Genomic DNA, 19,190 nt, shown 5'->3' with positions numbered 1-19,190 from the left:
GTGTTTTTCCTGTACTGAAGACACTTTATGCTTGAACCTTTGCGACAGACCTGCAAGAGAGGTTAGACTTTTTATTTTATTTATTTTGTATTTATTTTGATTTTGTGATACATGTCAGGATACAATGAATTATGTATTTGTCAAGAATGTGAAACTTTATGACTGGTGGTTAATCATCTAATGTGATGGACAGATAATAACAAATTCTAATTGGTTAGTTAACTGGACTGTCATATTTTGAAACTTTGAAAATGTCTAAATGTCATCTAGGAATTAAAATGAAACAATATTTTTAGAGTTCTGCATCTACTTTTAATCCATTTTGCATGCAAGTAGCCTACACACAATCATCTTTCTTAAAGCCATGCAGAAATTCTCGATATTTTTTTTCAGTTGAATCAACGAATCACATGAATCAATGCTAATGTAAATACAAAACAAATGAATAATTCTCAATTTCAAATGATCCATCCTGGATAAATGTACTCCCCTGTTATCTTTCTTCTCTTATTGTTTCAGGTGCCTATATGAAGTATGTGTTTTGATGGACGATGTAGTCAAATGTTTAACGCAACACATTTCTGGGTTTTAAAAAAGGTCTCCATTGTTTCCAACATTAGTTTCTGGTCCAAAATTAAATTAAAATTATATAAAAACAACATTTACTTAAGCATTTGCATGAAAATCATCCCAACAGGTGTCGTTCATGCGAAATTGACAGTTTGAGTCAGGTTTGTGGCACGGTCTAGGCTACTCCACTCATGCAGCAATCATAATTCCCGCATCTTTAGAAGGTCTTCTGTCCTCCACCAGCAGATTGATCATACTCTCGGACTTGATGAGCAGATTGCACCCGAGGAAAAAGATGCCGAAAATGACAGTCAGTGACAGCACACAGAGAACCGCGATCTGCACCAAACGCATGATGAACTGCTCGCGCTCGTCCTGAACCGGTGAACCGAGCCCGTCGCTGGTGATCAACGACAAGTTGCAGCATCCTCGGACGCTTTCCAAAGGCTGCTTCGCTGTAGAGATCGTCCGGTTCAGTAGCCCGTGCCAAACATTCATGTCGAGTTTTCTGTGGCGTTTTGTAACGCGTATTGAGGTTTTCAAATTTCCAAAGTGTCCTGAGTATGTCCAGGGTCACTTGTGAGTTTCCATGGATATCATTGTTCAAAAGAAAAAAAAAGTCATCAAAGCTTCGGTTAGTGGCAGATAGTCTGGTTTATTTGTGATATATAATGGAGTAGGCTACATCATCCAAGCATCTCTGCAGCAGTCTCAGTGTTTCTGGAGGAGCGCACTCCGGTATTTTAGTGTCTTCGAGCGCGCGCTGAGTAGCGCGGGGACGCGCACACGTTTTCTTCTGAACTCAGCGAGATAAGGAGAGGGTTAAAAGTAGGCTATGTGCCTGTTTTTGGCAGCGCTTTCCTTTCCTGCTCAAATGCAGGAACGACTTTTTTACAAGTGTGTCCCATGATATAATGGAAAGTTCTACAAACACGTGTGGTGTTCATGCTCACTTGAACACTTGGTCCAAATCGTCAAGTGCCAAGACAGCGGGTATTTGGACAAGAAGAACATCTGAAGTAAATTCAATATCGTTTGAGCGGATAGTGTGCCATTTCAAATCGAATGTATATATTTTATATTGCAAAAATATAATTTATTTAAGCGTATTCGGGATAGGCTAAATAAAAGGCTTGTTATAAAATTAGCCTTAGAAAGATAAAGATTAAGTTAAAATGATTCAAAATAATTTCCATCACCGTGTTTTGAGATGTGGTCAAAGTTACATTTGTTTAATTCGGTCTAGAGTTTCCGTTACAAATCTACAACGTAATTGTTTATACTGTGACGAGCCACGGTTGAAAATTGTAATAAAAAAGTCAGTAAACGAATGAGTGTAAATTGTGAGTCTTGAGGTTCCATTTATAAATAACCACAAATGTATTTTATAAATAGCCAAAAATCCAAAATGTCCATTAGATGAAAGAAGCGGGGTGATTCGAATAAGTTGGTGTAGCTCTACTCAGAACGCTAGATGGCAGTATGACCCTACTTTACCATAGTAGCTGGAAAAGATTACAATGTTTCAAAAAGCTATAATGCACCTACAGCAGTTAATCTGACAACTTTAGCATTTAGTTTCCATAAAACTTATACCCTGTAATTGTGAAATTTTAAAACTATAGCTTTTTGTGTTAGACAAATCAAGACATTTTAAAGAAGTAAGCATTGTAATAACAATTCTTTAATTAAATCCGAATTCAGTCTTTGGATGCTTTGGTGTCGGCACTACACCTTCAAAACACTGAAAATACACACAAGTCATCACAAGTTTTTCTCCTTCATGTTATATTGCTTTTACATCCTTGATGGCATAACTTATTTTCTGAATGCCAGAGCAACTCAAATGAATGCACAAAGTTGATTTTCAAGTGCACACTTTTTGCCCTGCATTCTTGATGAAAACATCAAATGATATATATAGAGAATTGTAGTCTATTTTTTCTTTTGTGTATCACACTTATCTCATGATAGCATGTGTATATGCATAGTCCTTAGTCTTACAGAAATTGATATTGTTATTTAAACTATTTTAATGTTTTAAAAGACAAGCAGTTCTATTCTAAATGACTAAATTGCTTTCAGATGGCGTACATCCTGCTAGCACTGCTCAGCTATGCACCTTCAACCTTTTGCTTTTTAGAACACATATGTAATTGCTGGTTTACCATTACTCTCTGAGGAGAGAGTGGTGATCTTTGCGGATTTGTGACAGTCTTTTGACATTATCTAATTCATATTATACAACAGTTAGTTTTGATACTTTAAATTGTTTGGCCGAGGGCGATTCCAAGATATCTTATAAAGTCCAGCAGCACTGAGACTGTTCATTGTTTGTATCACTCCGCTTCAACATGTTAGTGGCGTTCCAGACAGGCTTGCTGTACAAATATTGACCATGCTTAGCTGCTTTTGGAACTATTATTATTATTTTATTTCTTTTAACCTCAAATAATTAATTCTTTATTTTATTTTATTATTATATATATTTGTATTTTTTTTATTTAATGCATTAGTTTATAACATTATTATTTATTACAATTTATGTGGTGTAAATTTATTTGTATTACTTTTTTATGAAATGTGAAAAATCAAGCTCAATATTGCTTATACTGCATTTTTTTTCTCAGGCATAAACAAGATTAAGTTTTATTCTGTCAAAAAAGGGGGAAAATGGTTAGCTGCAACATGTTTAAAGCAGAGAACTGGAATATTGGTAGCTGGTAAATTAGTCCCCACCATGTTGTTAGCAACTTGTTTCCGTTTTAACTTTGGCACAGGATTTTCCTCAGGTCCAGGTGAGAGTGATGGTGTCGCTTACACTTGCCAAGTAGTGTGAAAATCCCAGAGGGGCCTGACTTCGTGAACACACACTCCGTCACATCTAAGTACCGTTATTGATTTCATGTGATGAGTGGTTATTTTTAAACTCAAGGCTAATGTTAGGGACCGGCAATCCTCCCCACGACACCCTTCTGAAAGCCCAAAATATAATTCCTCTGGGGAACAACGTGTACACTGACAGGAATCTACGCCATGTGCGTGTGAGAGAGATAGAGAGAGAGAGAGTGTGTGTGTATTAGTAGTTTAGAATGTGCTCTCCTGTTTATGAGTTTTTGTAAGGTGTAAAATATAAGATTACACACACAAATGGAAAAAGTTGAAAGGAAAAAAGTAATTATTATTCTCAATTTTAAAGCGTGAAAACACTGCATGTTTAGGTCTAATATTACTTTATTTAAATGGTTTGTGTAGCTGTTTTACTCATTTTCACTCTGTAAAAGTATAAACCTGCTCAGCCAGATTCATAGACAAGATCCTGCCTATTATGGTGGACAAAACATGTGAATTGTGTGAAATGTTAGTTAACACAAAGAAATTTTACTATTTCAGTTGAAATGTGTGACATTCCTGTGTGTTCTCACTGTGTCTTGTGGTAAAGCTGGTTTTCTAACAGCTGTATTTGAACAGTACAGTTGCTGGGTGAAAAGGCCTCACTACACGCAGTGAAGCATTCCCTGCAGGTCATGCCGCTCCAAGAGGGGCTCCCTACGTGACCAGCTGAACATTAATGTTTCTGTTTATTTCTGTTGTGCATTTAAGGTGCCATGTCCTAAGGAATGAGATTTTCTTTAATAAAATAAAGGAGCTTAATATAGTTAAAAATATATAATTTTGTGAATTTTAATAATAATAATAATAATAATAATAATAATTATTATTATTATTATAACAACAATAACAATATTATTAATAGTAATATTTAAATGACAATAAAATAATTACACTTTAATTACAAATTCAAAAATAACATTTATTTGTAATAATAAAAAATATTCTTATTTACATTTTCTTTGATGGGAGGGGGAATTTTTTTGTATTTGTTTTTCCCTCAGACTTCGTGTTCTCATTTGGTCTCCCATTGAGATCACATTCCAATATTTTGCAGAACTATTTGTCGATTTTCCATAGAATTTTCTCCCATTTCAGGCAGAAGAACGAACTGAGAGTACCGACTTGTATCAAAGCTGAATTGTGGTGTTAGGAATAAAGAATCTGTGTGATTATTCCTTGGGATAAGGCTTTCTCTGTTGAGTGGGAAGGCTCATGTCCGGGAGCTGTTCTGTGATTTCTTTTATTATCTGTCCAAGCATTCATTCAAATGGAACGATTGAGTGTTGAACTGAAACAAGTGTCCTTCTCTTGTTTCCTTCTCTCCTATCTTACTCCAGTATAAGGATTCTGTCTCTCCCTTGCCTTCTCAACACCTCTAATTTACAACTACAAGACCATCTCATCATAGATGAAACATGACACATTTTCACACTGCATGATAGTCCACATGATTCCCAATCTGGATTTGTCTAGCATGTTCAGACTGCCGTGAGTTCAGTGTGTACAGTAAATGTTCCCTCTGCGTTATGCTCCGCTTGCTATTCATCATAAGGCAGCTGCACCTGTTTAGAGCATGACAAGTCATCAACAACACTTAGTCAACTCTTTCACTGAGTCTAAATGGGCTCACAGCTTACAAAAATAGCCCAGCTCTCTGTACCAGAGTATGAAAGGCTGCAGGAATTAAATTGCAAATAATACAAAGTTCCTGATGCATTTTTAAGGCTAAATCCAGGAAAAGGATTTGAGAAGACATTTGTTGGAAGTGCATAGTGCATACAGTGTCTTTGGATGTAGATTTGTCCGATTTTATTTGCACCAAAGCAGTGAGGCTTAAGAACAGAAAGGCTGTCATTGACTTATATACACACCTTTAGTGTCTGTTTATGAGGGTCCTGAAAAAAAGCTGTCTTTACCAGAGTAAGCTGAACATGGAAACATGGATATTTCTGTAGGCTGTCCCTAGCTGTCCCCGTATAACTTCTGTAATCAGAGTGATAGTGATTTATCCAGTTACTTCTTGTGGATGAGCTCTGGTATTCTTCATTGGAGTGCTGCCATGTCCTTCAGATGTTCCTATTAGCTTGCCAGACAATTTCATAACAGTTAAAAACTTTCTCTAGCATCTGTCTGTCTGTCTGTCTGTCTGTCTGTCTGCCTGTCTATCTATCTCTCTGACTGTCTGTCTGTCTATCTATCGTTTATATGCCTTCAGTTTGAATGAACTCAGTTCATAATATTACATAAACCAGGAAAATGTGGCTCTTCTCTTGTCATCTGTCAATGTCAAATTGACAATGGAGCAGATTGAGTTGCAGGAAACAATGATGAGCTATATGTATGTCTGTGTAATGTGCCCACGAGAGCTGTATGAATTATTTGCTAAAATATAAAAATGAATACTCCCAAGAAAGCTGTTTATACAGACATGTAGTTGACTGAAGAAGAGAGTTTCATTGACAAACTATGCAAATAGTAAAAATATATATAAAGTGCCGCACTGGCCCCCTCTCAGAAAACGAATTGTTTCTTGGGATATCCCTTTACTAGAATGACTCACTTCATGAGGCATACTGTAAGCCACTTTCGGACCAATTTCATTGCCACCGCCCAGGTATTATGTGTTATATAGTTACATTTAGAATGGCCTGGGATATTACATAACATTTCTGCCGAGGGTCACTAACGTTGAGGATCCTTTTCAATTTAAGCCCCAAAACGCATCTGTTGATCTGGAGCACTAGAGGGAGGTATCACAAGAAGTCCCTGGCACTTACTCTGTCTGCTCAGTTGTACTTTCCTTGGTGGTACCATCGGCCGCATACCTTGGCAAGCACAGGATGTGTCCGAGCAAATTACAGTGGCCCAAAATTAGGCCACAGAATTCGGTGTTCTCTGCAGGGGAGGAGGGGATATGTGACACCCTGCAGGCCTTATGGTGTGTTACGTGACAGTCAGCCATCAGACAGGCTCAGTGTTTTGAAGCTACCACACAGAATTATTCAGAAATACCACTTAGGGACACTCAAAAAGCTCTCTGTGTTCCAAGGTATTCTGGCGTGAGTCATTATGATAGTAGCAGGATATGTCTGCAGGGGTGCCTGTGACTCGTGAACCCCATACTTTAGAATGGGACGCAGTCAGACAGTGCTGCTTCTGTACCACAAAGATAGTCCTACAGTATTGTGATGAAATTAGCCGAATGAAATCTGATTAGATGATTTACACACCTTTCAGTTCAGGCTACTTTGGGAGGGACAGATCACTTTAGACAACGTGGCTATAGCAGTTGATTGTCCTCAGTTGATATGGTTATTAATAGTAATATATTACTATGTTTCTAGGCTGTTCTAAGGTTGCTTACAGGCCCCTGTCAAAAGAGCTCACTGTTTAGTCTTTGTAATTATCTGGTAATAATTTATTGTTCGTATGTTTTAAATACGTAATAACTAGGTTTATTTAGCATCAACAAATTTGTTTCATACATTTAACAAACTGAATAACTGAATCAACTTATTTTAATCATGTTTGAAATGAATATGATTTTCACAATTTAAATATAAAACCAAATAGATCAAAATAATTGATGATATGCATGACTGACAAAATGCATCACACTATGTTTAATATGTTATTCTATTATGTTAAAACTGTGTAATTGTAGTGGAAAAGGCGCGCTCAACTCCCAAGTCGTTTAATGGGTGCAAGTAATAAAGAAGTTATCCAAAAGAGGAAAAACCGCCCTCTCAAGATATCCTTTCGTAAATTTATTCGTACCATGTCTTACGCAGTCTGTAAAACTGTGTAATTCAAATGAATGGACATTTTATATGCAATTTAAATACTTAAATCTTTAATGTAGGCTTAATTATTTTATTTCTTTTTATTCTTTAATTTCATTTTCTTCTTCTTTTTTTGAGTGCAGATGAAAATTATTTCCTTTTAGAAAATTTATAGTACTAATTTCCTCAACAAGCTCATAAATTTGATTTTTTTTTTTTTATGTCTGTAGTACATGGGAAGGGTTTTGCACCATATTAATAGTGTAGATTTTGGCATACTGGTTTACTTAAGAGTCTGAGGTATTTTGAAATCCCTCATCGTAAATATAAGCCATATTTATTTTACTGCTATTGTTAGCCTCATAAAGCAATATAATGACGTATGTGATAATGTAATTGAATATGGCCTGATAATAAAAAAAGATAGAAAGTTCTAAATATAGAATAAGAACCACGTCAAACTGATGAGAGCTCAGAAGTTCAGATCTGAATCATTCAGAAGACACAGATTAGCCAACTAACTGTCCATATGGAGAATATTGTTTCCTTTTAGAAAGGCATGCTCATCGCAGTGAAGAAATCAGATGACATCACGATCACTCACATTACAGCTGTTATGAAAGCAATGTTGAAACCCTATGTAGTAAAGAAAATTAGCAATTTGGCATTCATTCAAGTTTTGAGATGATTTGTTGTTGTTGATGTTTTCATTAATGTTGTGAGAATCTAGACTATATTTGAGCTATACGATAAGCAGTTCAAAAATAAAAAAATAAGTTGAAAAAAAAGCCATTCTCCCTCATGCCATTCCAAACTTGTTCTTTCTTCGTTCTTTCACCAAGGGTTAGAATTTGACCGCTCTTTTCGAGATAATGAAAGTTTACGAAGGCTATAAAAGGGTCATAAACCTGTCTTTATGACTGTGTTCTATTTTAAGCCCTATGTTCATTAAGCAGCATGTGCTTAAATGACTCTTTTAAATCAGATAATGCAACTGTATCCAGTTCACAAAACAAGTCTGAATGATTTGCTGACAAACTGGCACAGTGACTTAATACTGTCACAGTTTATCGTAGAAATTGTTAATATGGCTCCAGAAGACATAGGGCCTCATTTATAAAAAATTAAACATTGGCCATATATGAGAGTTTTCTAAAATTCCCAGCAACTTTCAGATTTATAAATAATTTTTTTTATTTTTGACTTGGAAAAGTGCTTATCGACTAGACAGGTTCTCAGCAGGCGTACACACTTTCCCTTGTGGCAGAGTCAAATACTGCAGGTATTTGAAAATCTGATTTCTTACCGATTGCCGTATTCAAGTGAAGGATTTGGACGCTGATTGGCGTTCTTTTATAAGTTAATGTCATTACCGTTTGCAGGGCAGAGATCGGAAACCACTCAGCTGTGCACAATTTCAAGATTATTTGCAATATATAGATTTCACATCTGGAAGAAGAGTAGGCACGTTTTTGTGTGTACGTTCATTTCTCTGAATCCCACATGTGCACATTTAAAATTAGATCAAATGGATTTTTCTATGAAACATTTTATAAATGAGGCACATAGAATAAAAATCTAAAAGTAGTAAACACTTGTTTTATGTTTCAAACAAAAAGGAAAAACATACGTTTGGAACAGAATAATGATGAACATATGATGACAGAAACCCTACAACCATGTGTTATAGAAGAAAAACCATGCAAATTTTGCTTTATACATTTTATCGATAAACAAATTTTTTCAAATGCTAATATGATGTAAAGAAATGTTTCATAGCACCAAATATGATTTCTGTTAAAAATTTATTTTATATAGAGAGCTGCGCAAAACCATGAAAGATAAGCAATATCTCTCACTGTATGTAAAAAACAAAATTCAGAATGCCCGATCTTGATTGTTTCGTTATGAGAAACGTTACAGTATGCAGAAGCTCTAGTCATACTATACATCTGTAAAATACATACATACAAATATAATTACTCTAAGCTTTGACTGGTTCCCTAAAATAAGTCAGGTCTGTAATAATACTCAAAGTATTTGCATGTAAGAGCCTCTACGTGGTACATGTACAGTAGCTGCACTGGATCTCCTGTGACTTTTCAGTCTTTAATATAAACTACTGACTCTTAAAATACACACATATGCTAGAAGATTCCAGACCAGGGGTTTCCAAACTTGGTCACGGAGGGCCGGTGTCCTGCAGAATTTAGCTCCAACCTTAATTATACACACACGAATCAGCTAATCACAGTCTAACTAGGCATACAGGTGTGTTGAGGAAAGTTATGCCTGACTAAACTCTTTAGGACACGGCTCTCCAGGAGTGAGTTTGGAGACCCCTGTTCTAGACTGTATTGTCACTGGATCTGAAACATTAGACAAGTGTACCACAGTCCTCCAATGCACTAACACCAGTCCTGTACCTAAACTTATAAGTGAATCTCTGTTTTCAGAGCAAGCACCTTTTTGAGCATTTAAAGGGAGACAATTCTGTGGCACTTGAGTGTATTTCATGCTTTGTACGATGTTTTAGATGTCAAAATAAATGCTGTATGTACTCTCTGTTTTGGTCCATGGCCTTTCCAACTTGAAGTTGGAAGATGTTTTACTGGATTCTGTCTATGTGGAATATGCCATTTGAGCATAACTGTAATACTGATAGGACTTATTTCATCCAGAAGTCACATGTATAGCACTTGAGCTTCTTGTTTTGCACCATTGACTTGAAACGCCACTGAATGAAGCCACCATTTCAGCTAAAATATTCTAAGATGTGAAACTCCATATCTGTTTAGAGTTACCAAAATGTTCAACCAAATGCATAATTGTCGTTATGTGTCTCTTAGTGAGTTCAGTGTTGAAGACTTGATAAAGGTCTCCAAACGTAGGCATTAGTAGAATGTAATCGTTCTGTGATTCCATTCCAAGAAAGCAGAGGACAGTATAAGCGATAAAGTCCTGTGACTAGTCAAACTCTCAAGAGTTCCCCAAACCTCTCATATCCATCTCTTTCATGTGTTTAAGTCACTCCAGTTGTCCATTTAGAAAGCCTCTTCAGAATGGCAAAGTGTCCATGAAGATTTTATCCACAATGGGTGGAGGTGGGACCAAGTCTTCCAGTTTAAGATAGAAGATTCGCTGGAGGCCCTGGGTGCACAGTGTCCTCAGCTCCGGAAGCTTGCTCAGGAGTCGGGACAGGTAGTTGGGCCGGGTGGCCTCGGGGGGAATTGTGGAGACGTGATCTCTGAGACACGTGATCAGGCGGTTTTGGAAGTCTTCGATCCGTTTGGGTTCTTTCAAGCCATATCGATCTGTTGGTCACAAGTGAGGGTTAAAGATTTGTTTGGGATAAAACATCAAATTTATGTAGTCTAGAAATTAGAAGAATAAATAAAAGTCATTTACCTGTGATTATGACCAGGGTGGCAAGACAAGAGAAAGACGATACATCCAAGTTCAAGCGGTGTAAACTCTGAGAAAACTCCATAATGGAGTCAATCCAGTCCCCAAAGCTTCGTACGCACTGTGTCCGGTGCAGAACCACACCATTGCAGAAAATGAGTTTGTCCGTCTCAGGGTTTGACCTAAATGTAAAGAGATATATAAACGCTTAGCCACCTCACAGTACTTTTATAATAATAACTGAGTGTCTTATGAAATGACATGTACCTGTATGCTAGCCGAAGTATGAAGAGCTCAACAAATGCTGACTCAAGAAGAAGCTCTTGGTCCTCCTTACAGAAGGCACTGAATCCAGGGATGCTTCCAGCCCACTTCCTGATTACATCCATTGACCCTGTTAGCAGGTCATAAAACTGCTGTATGTCATTGGCATCCTCCTTCTCAGACAATCCGGATACTGATTCCTGATACTAAACAATGACCAAAAATATGATATTAATTAACAAAGTGCAGAGAACAATGACAATACTATTAAAACCATACTATAATATACATGTGTAGCTTTAAATTGTTCTGTCAGGTTGTTGTGAAGTGTGTTTTGTCTTCACCTTTGAATAGTCTAGATTTCCACTGGCAGGGTTTGAGTCGGTATGGGCAGTGACGAGAGAGGTGATGATGTTTACAGGTGAAGAGACAGACAGTGTGTCCTGAACAACTTTTGGTTTGGACGGCAGACGACCTCTTCTGCCTTTCAGGCTGTCTGTTCTCACAACTACACAGAGGGACAATATGTGCACTTATTAAAATTGCTTTGAGGGTATGTGGGTATTCAATTTTTTATATTATTTGAACTAATTGATATTATTTTATAATATAACATTTTGAATTCTCACCTTCTTTCACCATTCCCACAGCTAGGCACTTTTGGAAGCGGCAGAACTGGCACCTGTTTCTCCGCCTTTTGTCCACTGGGCAGTCTTTGTTGGCGAGGCAAACATACTTGGCGTTTTTCTGTACTGTGCGCTACAAGATTAAAAAAGGAAACCTAGTCAGTCAGATGAGCCTAATGCACAAATCTAAAATGCTGAGGTGAGTTGACATGACATGTCTTGCTGCTAAATTATTACTTTAACTGCTAACTCTCTCACCTTGAAAAAGCCTTTGCATCCTTCACAGGTGCGCACCCCGTAATGCTGACAGGAAGCGTTGTCTCCACACACTGCACAACGTCCTTCGTTTCCTGTGGGGCTCCTTGCTTTAGGAGACAGGTGTCCATCCATTAGTCCTGAGCCATCCCGACTGCCCTGCTCCAGGCTGAGTGGACTGAAGGGAAGTGGAGAACCATGTTGCTGGGACTGAGAAAAGGGATCCTGATCTGGGAGTTGTGGATGCAACTGTCCCAAAGGAGAAAGCTCGTCATGTCCAAACGTGAAGAAAGATGCAGCCTGGTTCAGAGGCTTCTCCGAACCCCAGCAGCCCTCATCAGGGGAGCAGGGACTAAAGGTGCTGTCCCAGGTAGACATGGGCTGGAATCCCGGCGTAGAGGGCGATGGTGCAGAAGCTGGACTTCCAAAGCAGTTTGACCCACCTGAAGAGGACATCGTCTCATCTAGGTAACTCAAAGCGAATGTGCCTGGGTAACAGCCGTACAGCTGGAGGTCGAACAAGTCCTGCCCAGAGGTGCTGCCCGTACAGGTAGAAGCAGCTCCCGTGGCGATCTGGCATGAGTAGGTATCAAACTCCCCAACGTAGCCTCCGACCAGAGAGGTGATGCTGGGTAGGGAGGGTGTGGAGAGCTGGTCCCGCTGGTCACTCAAATCCATGGCCAACCTGGAGGTGAAGTCAGGATTCAAAAACTCTGAGCTGAAGAGGGAGCTCTCATAGGTCTGGACTCCATGTTGACTTTGAACACAGGTCATTTCTGTAGAACAGAATCACAACATCTACTTTTCAATACAGTAGATATTGCTGCTAAACATTAAACGTCTTAAGAGCTGAATAACGCATCCTAACCTGAACCTAGATTAATTTACTCGCCGACCAAAGAGTCTGTGTAGATCTCTTTAGTTCCTTTTAGATTTCTGAGAAAACTTCGATAGCCGTCTGGCTGGAAAGGGCAGCCATGCTTATTGTGTTACCACATTAAGAACGTTAGACGAACATGACACGTGGGTTGCCTCACTTAGAGGGTGTGTATGATTGTGAGTGTGAGTGGGCGGTGTATGTATATGGAACTTTTTTAGATAGACTAGAATTTCCCCAGCGAGCACAGACATAGTGTTCCATAAGGTAAGTGAGAACATGAATGAAGACAAAATCATACTACATTTCTAACATCCTTCCACGTGGATTCAATTTGGCAATGGAAATATTTGGAAAACGTGCCACTATTAACTTGTTTTTAAAAAAGTATTTCTGCAGAAATTAATTTAATGCACTTGGATAATGAAAAAGACAGTTCTGGCTCAGCAGTTGACAGAAATGTATGACCTTGCACCCAAAGCAAATTGAGAACATGATGATCATTTGACCCCTGAACATTTCATTGCCTCACTTATGTTGACAAACAATGCATTCACTATACCAGTCAATGCATTAGCAATAGATATAGATAAGTCAAAAATGTCTAGGTGGTGCAACTGTCTGACAATTGAACAAAAAGTAGTTATATTTAAAATATATATATATATTGTTTAGCATTATATTTTATAATTATTTTAAAAGAATCAGTGAAGAAATGTTGTTTTAGAATATTATCCATATTGTGGAAAATCAGTCAGTGTGTCATAACCAGCATGCAGGAAGCTTTTTTTTTTTTTTTTTTACAAAATAATAATAATAAAAGTAAACAAATAAACAGACAGGAACCCCTTCAGATCCTGAGTGTCAAGGTCATTACTGTTATTATTTTATACAAAAGGCACATCTTTTGTGTGTGTACACTAAAGAAGTTGTGTATTTATGGTCAATTATTTTACTACTTTGTACGTAAATGCATTTTTAGAGTGAATCAAAATGTGTAGAAAATAAAACTTGTTCATATGGATACGATAATAAGATTTCTAAAATCTTGTTTAAAAATTACATTGTTCCTTTCTCGTTTTTAATAATGGTTTGTCTTTTACCTATATGAACCGTTTAATATATTTATGTATCATACAAATAGCCTGAGTACAGTGAGGTTTAAAAGGAGTGTACGCAGATAAGTTGTTGCGCGAGCACCTGTTGCAGCGAGACCGCGCGCGTGCAGAAGCGCACCACTAACACACACACACCCCCTCTCAGTCTTTTAATTTTTACGGCTTCACATTTCTTATCCTCTCATAATTACATTACTTTTTACATTTTAAATTCCAAAAGCCGACTCATTCTGCGCTTTCAACTCAATCTGGATTCGAACTAGGCTATTTGATTCTGAATAACTCGCGCGCTCTATAATACCCTAAAGAATACAAAATACGTAAAATTAGACATCAACAGCAGAAATGTTTCAGTTTATGAACACGCACAGATACGTTGGATTACAGCAAACTCATTTGGTTTTCTTATGTGGTTTAAAAGAAGCATACAAACAGAAAGAAAGGAGTATTAACTGACTTCGGAATTTTAAAAGCAAAAAGATTTACGTACCTGAAAATGTGTTGTGTTGAGGGACTTATAAGTGTCCGTATTCCAAGTGATGGATAAACATGTATAAACGTCCACGGCCACGACAAGACAGTTTTCTCACATTTCTGTGAGCGAGCTGATATATAGAGACAAGCCTACTTTATTGTGCCGTTACGTCAAAGGTGCATCCTCTCGAGGCGTTCCACTGGCAAATATGGCCATGCAGGGGCGGAGATCCTTGGCAAATCTTTCCGGCTGCAGACCAATCAGAGCGCTCGCAGTCAAAAGACATGACGCACACACGGGATTCCATTGACGCAAACAATCCGCACGTTTGTTCTAATTATAGCAGCGTACTGCAACTGGTTGAATTTAGTTAAAAATAGTGAGGAGAAGACACAAATAACTAGCAGATGATTAAAGATGAGCATCAGAAAGTGTAAAATGAAACACACAGCTTTTTAAGTTTTAAACATGATTCATTAAGAGGATTCAAACAAATAAAAAAATATTTTTAGCAATACCATTTTATGTAGTTACCCTATATGTTAAAATAATATATATTTTTAGGAATATATTTTACACTGTGTAAATGCCTTCTGTTTTGATTTTTTACATTTTCCCTTAAATTCTCAGTTGTTTTTGCTGTCGAATCAGACAGTTTCCTCTTAAAGAAAACCACAACGAGCCCACGAGGGGAGGGTAGGGCTACACCAGCACACCCTGAACGTGTCAAAACATGAAAGTGTTCGAAGAAAAATGAAAACGGAAGTTAGCGCTGAGTAAGCTACTACAATATAGGGTGTGCGAGGGATTGACAGTGCCAGTAAATGCCACCTCTGTTGAGCCATGCGGTCATTCGCATGCTTAAACGTTTCCCGAATGAAAACAAACCAACTTCAAGTCACACCTATTATTTTAGTGTGTCCTGGACTTTGCCCCTAGGGTACTACTCTTGAACTTCCAGTTAACCTACTTCTCAGGACAGTATTTAAAAAAATAAAATAAAAAAGTAATTTTTGTGTAATAAGCATATATTACAATTGCATAATTGCTCTTGATCACGAATAAAAAGTATGTAATGAAATATGCATGTACATATATAATATATCCACAGGCCTATTAGAATACAATGGAGTGTCTGGTGTTTATGGCCCTGTCTGCCTTACAGACATGTTCATTAGGTCAACAGTCTGACCTTATGCATGTCATACTGCTGTTTCACTTTAACCTGCAGAAATAATTCAGTTGACGAAAGATATTTTAAGGAAAAAGCCTTAAAGACATCCATCATCTGATATTTTGAGCATTAGTAACTCTTGACAAATGTAAAAACATCCCGTCTCTGCATGTTGTAGGTGTAAATGTTCATACTACTGAACAATTCTACTCTAGTTGGCTACCTTTTAGCTACAATAAATCAACAGCCAACCATCAACCAAGGTGAGATGCTTGTGCTTCTATTTTAAAGAGCATGTCCTGATCCAGATACAGTATGCTTGCTGTGCTTGCTGAGTGGGCTACAAGGTGATGATAGAGGCAGTCCATAACAGTTGTTTCTCACATACTACTTTCACACCTGAGACAGAGAGTTTCCATGTCATAATAAATTTTCCTCTGCCACATTGCCGAGTATAACCTTTCAGTAAGACGCAGTGAATGAGTGACCCAGTCTTGCGGAATAGGTTGATTCAAGTGCAAGTGGCCAAATAACATGATACTGCTGACACAGTATCCAGTTTAAAAATAAGGACATCAGGACATCAAAAGAATTCAGATTAGGCCAACATGATAGCATAACTGCATGCTAAGTTAACTGGCGTTAACACTTTGGAGATGGAATACAGATTGAAAATATTTTGCCTGTGCTTGACCTATATGATTATATTAGGTCAATACAGTCTGAAAGTGCAACTATTATCTGTTTGCATTCCCATTTAGGTTTTTCACATGTAGACAAAGAAAAAGAAAAGTATCTTTGGAATTAGTCTATTTTCAGTTACGTATGCATTATTTATGGAGCTATTTCACTAATGTCTATTTTATTCTACTTTCGAATCTCCTGACCTAGTCACATTTCAGTCCCAAATAAATAATTAGCCTTTAAATATGCATAAAAAATGAAGCCATTTGAAATATATTATTTTTATTTCAAATAAAAAAAGACAATGCAACAAATAAAGTCATGTTTTTTTTTTGCAATGCAATAAGTACATCACATAACAGTCATGGAAAAAAAAAGAAAAGAAAAAAAAGAATAAATTGTGAATAAAATCAATTACTCAATCAAAATTTATTTTTGTATTTCTTTTTTTTTATTTTGTTAAATGAGACATTTATTGGATATTCTTGGTGCAGTCTAAAGCACGCTTCATCGTGCTTAAGTCTTTTATTGGTGTTTCCTGACATTCTCCGTGTTTTTTGCCCATTTCCATCTCGCAGTCTGTATACCCAGAATTGGCTTTACCTCTTCTTTCCGAGTTGGCATCTTTTTCCTGTTCAAAGACTCTGCTCACGAGCCTGTTATTTCTCAAGGCAGCCGCGGAATCTCCTTCATTCTTCCACCTGTGATGCGCGGACACGAGCGGGAGCCGCGCTATCGATCTCTCTAGACTCGCTCTTCCTCTTTAGACCGCGCGGTCGGAGAAAAGAAAGGATGTGTCTCGTCTCAGTCACACACACCAAAAAGAGGAAGCTCCGTCAATGACGCAATGAAGCGCGTTGACTGACGTAGAAGGAATCCCTCCCCCGTGCGCTGTCATATGGGGAAGCCCAGCCGAATACAGCAGAAGAGCCTTTTGCTAAATGACGCGTCAGTTTTCCATTACGGCGTCTATTTACACCGTGCCATGAGCCGGATCAGGAGCCTAATTACCTTTGGGTTAAACCTTTTAGGAACTGATGATAAGGTAAACGAGCATCGAGGACAGACATCTTACAGCTGCTGAGTTGTTGTCATAACGGCTAGCTTGAGCTTGTCACGAGGGGCGGGATAGGAAAAAGACGACGAGGAAGTGGTCACAAGAGAAAAAAACATTGTGCTGACACGCAGAAAGCGATCAAATCGGAACGGGTGTTACGAGAAATAAAGATTATTATTTTATTATTATAAGAACATTTCAGAACCCAGCAAGACTTGAAATAAGTGTAGTTTAGTCTTGAGTTTTAAAGGAGTACACATTCTCATTTTACACATTAAGAAATAACCAACAATTTTGCACACACAAAAAAAGTACAATTATACAAACTCAGACAATGACACTACTGGTCATGTGATCTCAAAGTGGCACTGGCAGTCACTTTGACCTGTTTCATGTAAAATTAAACAGCTATTTCTAGGCCACTGAAAAAGTGGCAATGCAAGTGGACACCTTAAACACCCACAATCACTGTATACTTGTCTAACATTTAATTTCAAAACCATGGGATTGTTCCTACCTACCACTTCCCCCTGTTGTGGCAAAATGTTCCATTAGTTGTTGGAACTTAGATGTGGGGATTTGCACACATTGAGACAAGAACATCAGTGAAGTCAGGTGCTGATGCTGGGTCTGGGCCTGGCTTGCTATCTATGATCCAATTCATCCCAAAAGTGTCCAGTGGGGTTCAGGTTTGGCCTTTGTGGAAGCCAGTCAAACTCTTCTGCATGAGACTCTTCATATAGGCTATAGAAACATACAGAACCATTCAAACGTTTGGGGTCAATAATGTTTATTTTTAAGAAATCATTATTTTAATCGGCAAGGATTATAATGATCACAGTCAGTTTTTACTGTTGTAAAAAAATATTTCAAATAAATGCTGTCCTTTTGAACTTGAAAAATAAATGTATTATTGTTATCTCAAAAATATGAAGCAGCACAACTGTTTTAACACTGATAATAATTTGAAATGTTTATTGGGAAGCAAATCAGCATATTAGAATGATTTCTGAAGAATCATCAGACTCTGAAGACTGGAGTAATGACTGCTGAAAACTCAGAATTTACGAGAATTAATTACATTTCTAATATATCGAAATGGAAAACAGCTATTTTTAAATCATAATAATACTTTACAATATGATTATTACTATTATTATTATTTTAATTACGCAGTTTTGATTTTTACTGGTTTCTTGAGAGACCTATTATGGGACATTATGTACTACCTTATGAAGACAGAAAGGATGGAAATGTTGTGTGTTTATTATTAAAATAGAGTTTGAGAGCATTGTGGCAGTGTGCTGTCCTTTCATTATTATTATTATTCTTTTTTGATGGCCTTCTTTTGATCATGCACCAGCTAGGAAGTGTTTTTGGATGTGCACATACCATTTTGTTATGCACTATGGAACATCATGCACTGGTCATTTTACCATATAGCACGTATACAGTACATTCCAGATTGCTGGGTTCAGAGTCAGGCACCTGTTGTTAAATCAAAGTGATTTACGTACAGCTGTTCACTTTCAAGACAGAGTTAGCTGCCCCTGTTTGTACATCAGTAACTGCATCATGTGGCTCTCCACATTGCAGCATGCCCGGAGAGCCTTGAACACAGCCTGGCTCTTGAATCAAATTAAGTGCGTATCATCCCCCTGATGTTTATTGTTTGTTTGTTGTCTTGATTGAACTACATAGCTTAGGACACTGATTATATAATGATATGCAAATGTACTAAGATAAGGTCCCTTGACTTTGGCTGGATCTTAAATTTGACCTTGAGGGGATATCGACCACAAGTCCCAAAAGGCTTAGCCGAAGCCAGACAGCTACTATGTACTTTCAAGCTGAAGCTATCAAATGTAAATTAACTTGATCACTAGTTTCATTTAAATTTTATAATGAAAACATGTGTTGCTGTTTAAGGGACAGTTCAACTGAAAATTCAGACATAACCAGAATAACTGGACATGCTTCTCAATATAGAGTGCTGCGATGATGCATA

The 19,190-nt window shown here is 37.6% G+C and overlaps 2 protein-coding genes across 2 annotated transcripts; both read right to left on the bottom strand.

The window, feature by feature from the left end:
- Window positions 1-244: 244 nt before the first annotated feature.
- LOC127945150 (reprimo-like protein) lies at window positions 245-1,382 on the bottom strand. Its single transcript, XM_052541748.1, has one exon. It carries the CDS (start codon window positions 1,066-1,068, stop codon window positions 760-762), a length of 309 nt encoding a protein of 102 aa, XP_052397708.1. The 5' UTR covers window positions 1,069-1,382; the 3' UTR covers window positions 245-759.
- Window positions 1,383-9,035: 7,653 nt separating this feature from the next.
- LOC127945131 (nuclear receptor subfamily 4 group A member 1) lies at window positions 9,036-14,446 on the bottom strand. The gene is made up of 7 exons (XM_052541724.1): window positions 14,283-14,446; window positions 11,801-12,573; window positions 11,546-11,675; window positions 11,261-11,424; window positions 10,920-11,122; window positions 10,656-10,834; window positions 9,036-10,561 (listed from the first exon to the last, which is right to left on the bottom strand). The coding sequence occupies exons 2-7, from the start codon at window positions 12,569-12,571 to the stop codon at window positions 10,305-10,307; spliced, it is 1,704 nt and encodes a 567-aa protein (XP_052397684.1). The 5' UTR covers window positions 12,572-12,573; window positions 14,283-14,446; the 3' UTR covers window positions 9,036-10,304.
- Window positions 14,447-19,190: the final 4,744 nt, after the last annotated feature.

This window comes from Carassius gibelio, chromosome A23 (genome assembly GCF_023724105.1).
Source record: "Carassius gibelio isolate Cgi1373 ecotype wild population from Czech Republic chromosome A23, carGib1.2-hapl.c, whole genome shotgun sequence".
In the NCBI taxonomy this organism is placed as follows: Eukaryota; Metazoa; Chordata; class Actinopteri; order Cypriniformes; family Cyprinidae; genus Carassius; species Carassius gibelio.
Note: the sequence above shows the minus strand (reverse complement) of the source record. Positions and strands in the feature narration are given on the sequence as shown.

Excerpts from the sequence above, each read along its gene's own strand:
- LOC127945150 (XM_052541748.1), bottom strand. The coding sequence starts at position 1,068 with ATGAATGTTTGGCACGGGCTACTGAACCGGACGATCTCTACAGCGAAG.
- LOC127945131 (XM_052541724.1), bottom strand. The coding sequence starts at position 12,571 with ATGACCTGTGTTCAAAGTCAACATGGAGTCCAGACCTATGAGAGCTCC. Across the intron at positions 11,425-11,545 it reads TGTGGGAATGGTGAAAGAAG|TTGTGAGAACAGACAGCCTG; the intron begins GTGAGAATTCAA and ends CCCTCTGTGTAG. Across the intron at positions 11,123-11,260 it reads GAAATCTAGACTATTCAAAG|TATCAGGAATCAGTATCCGG; the intron begins GTGAAGACAAAA and ends GTCATTGTTTAG.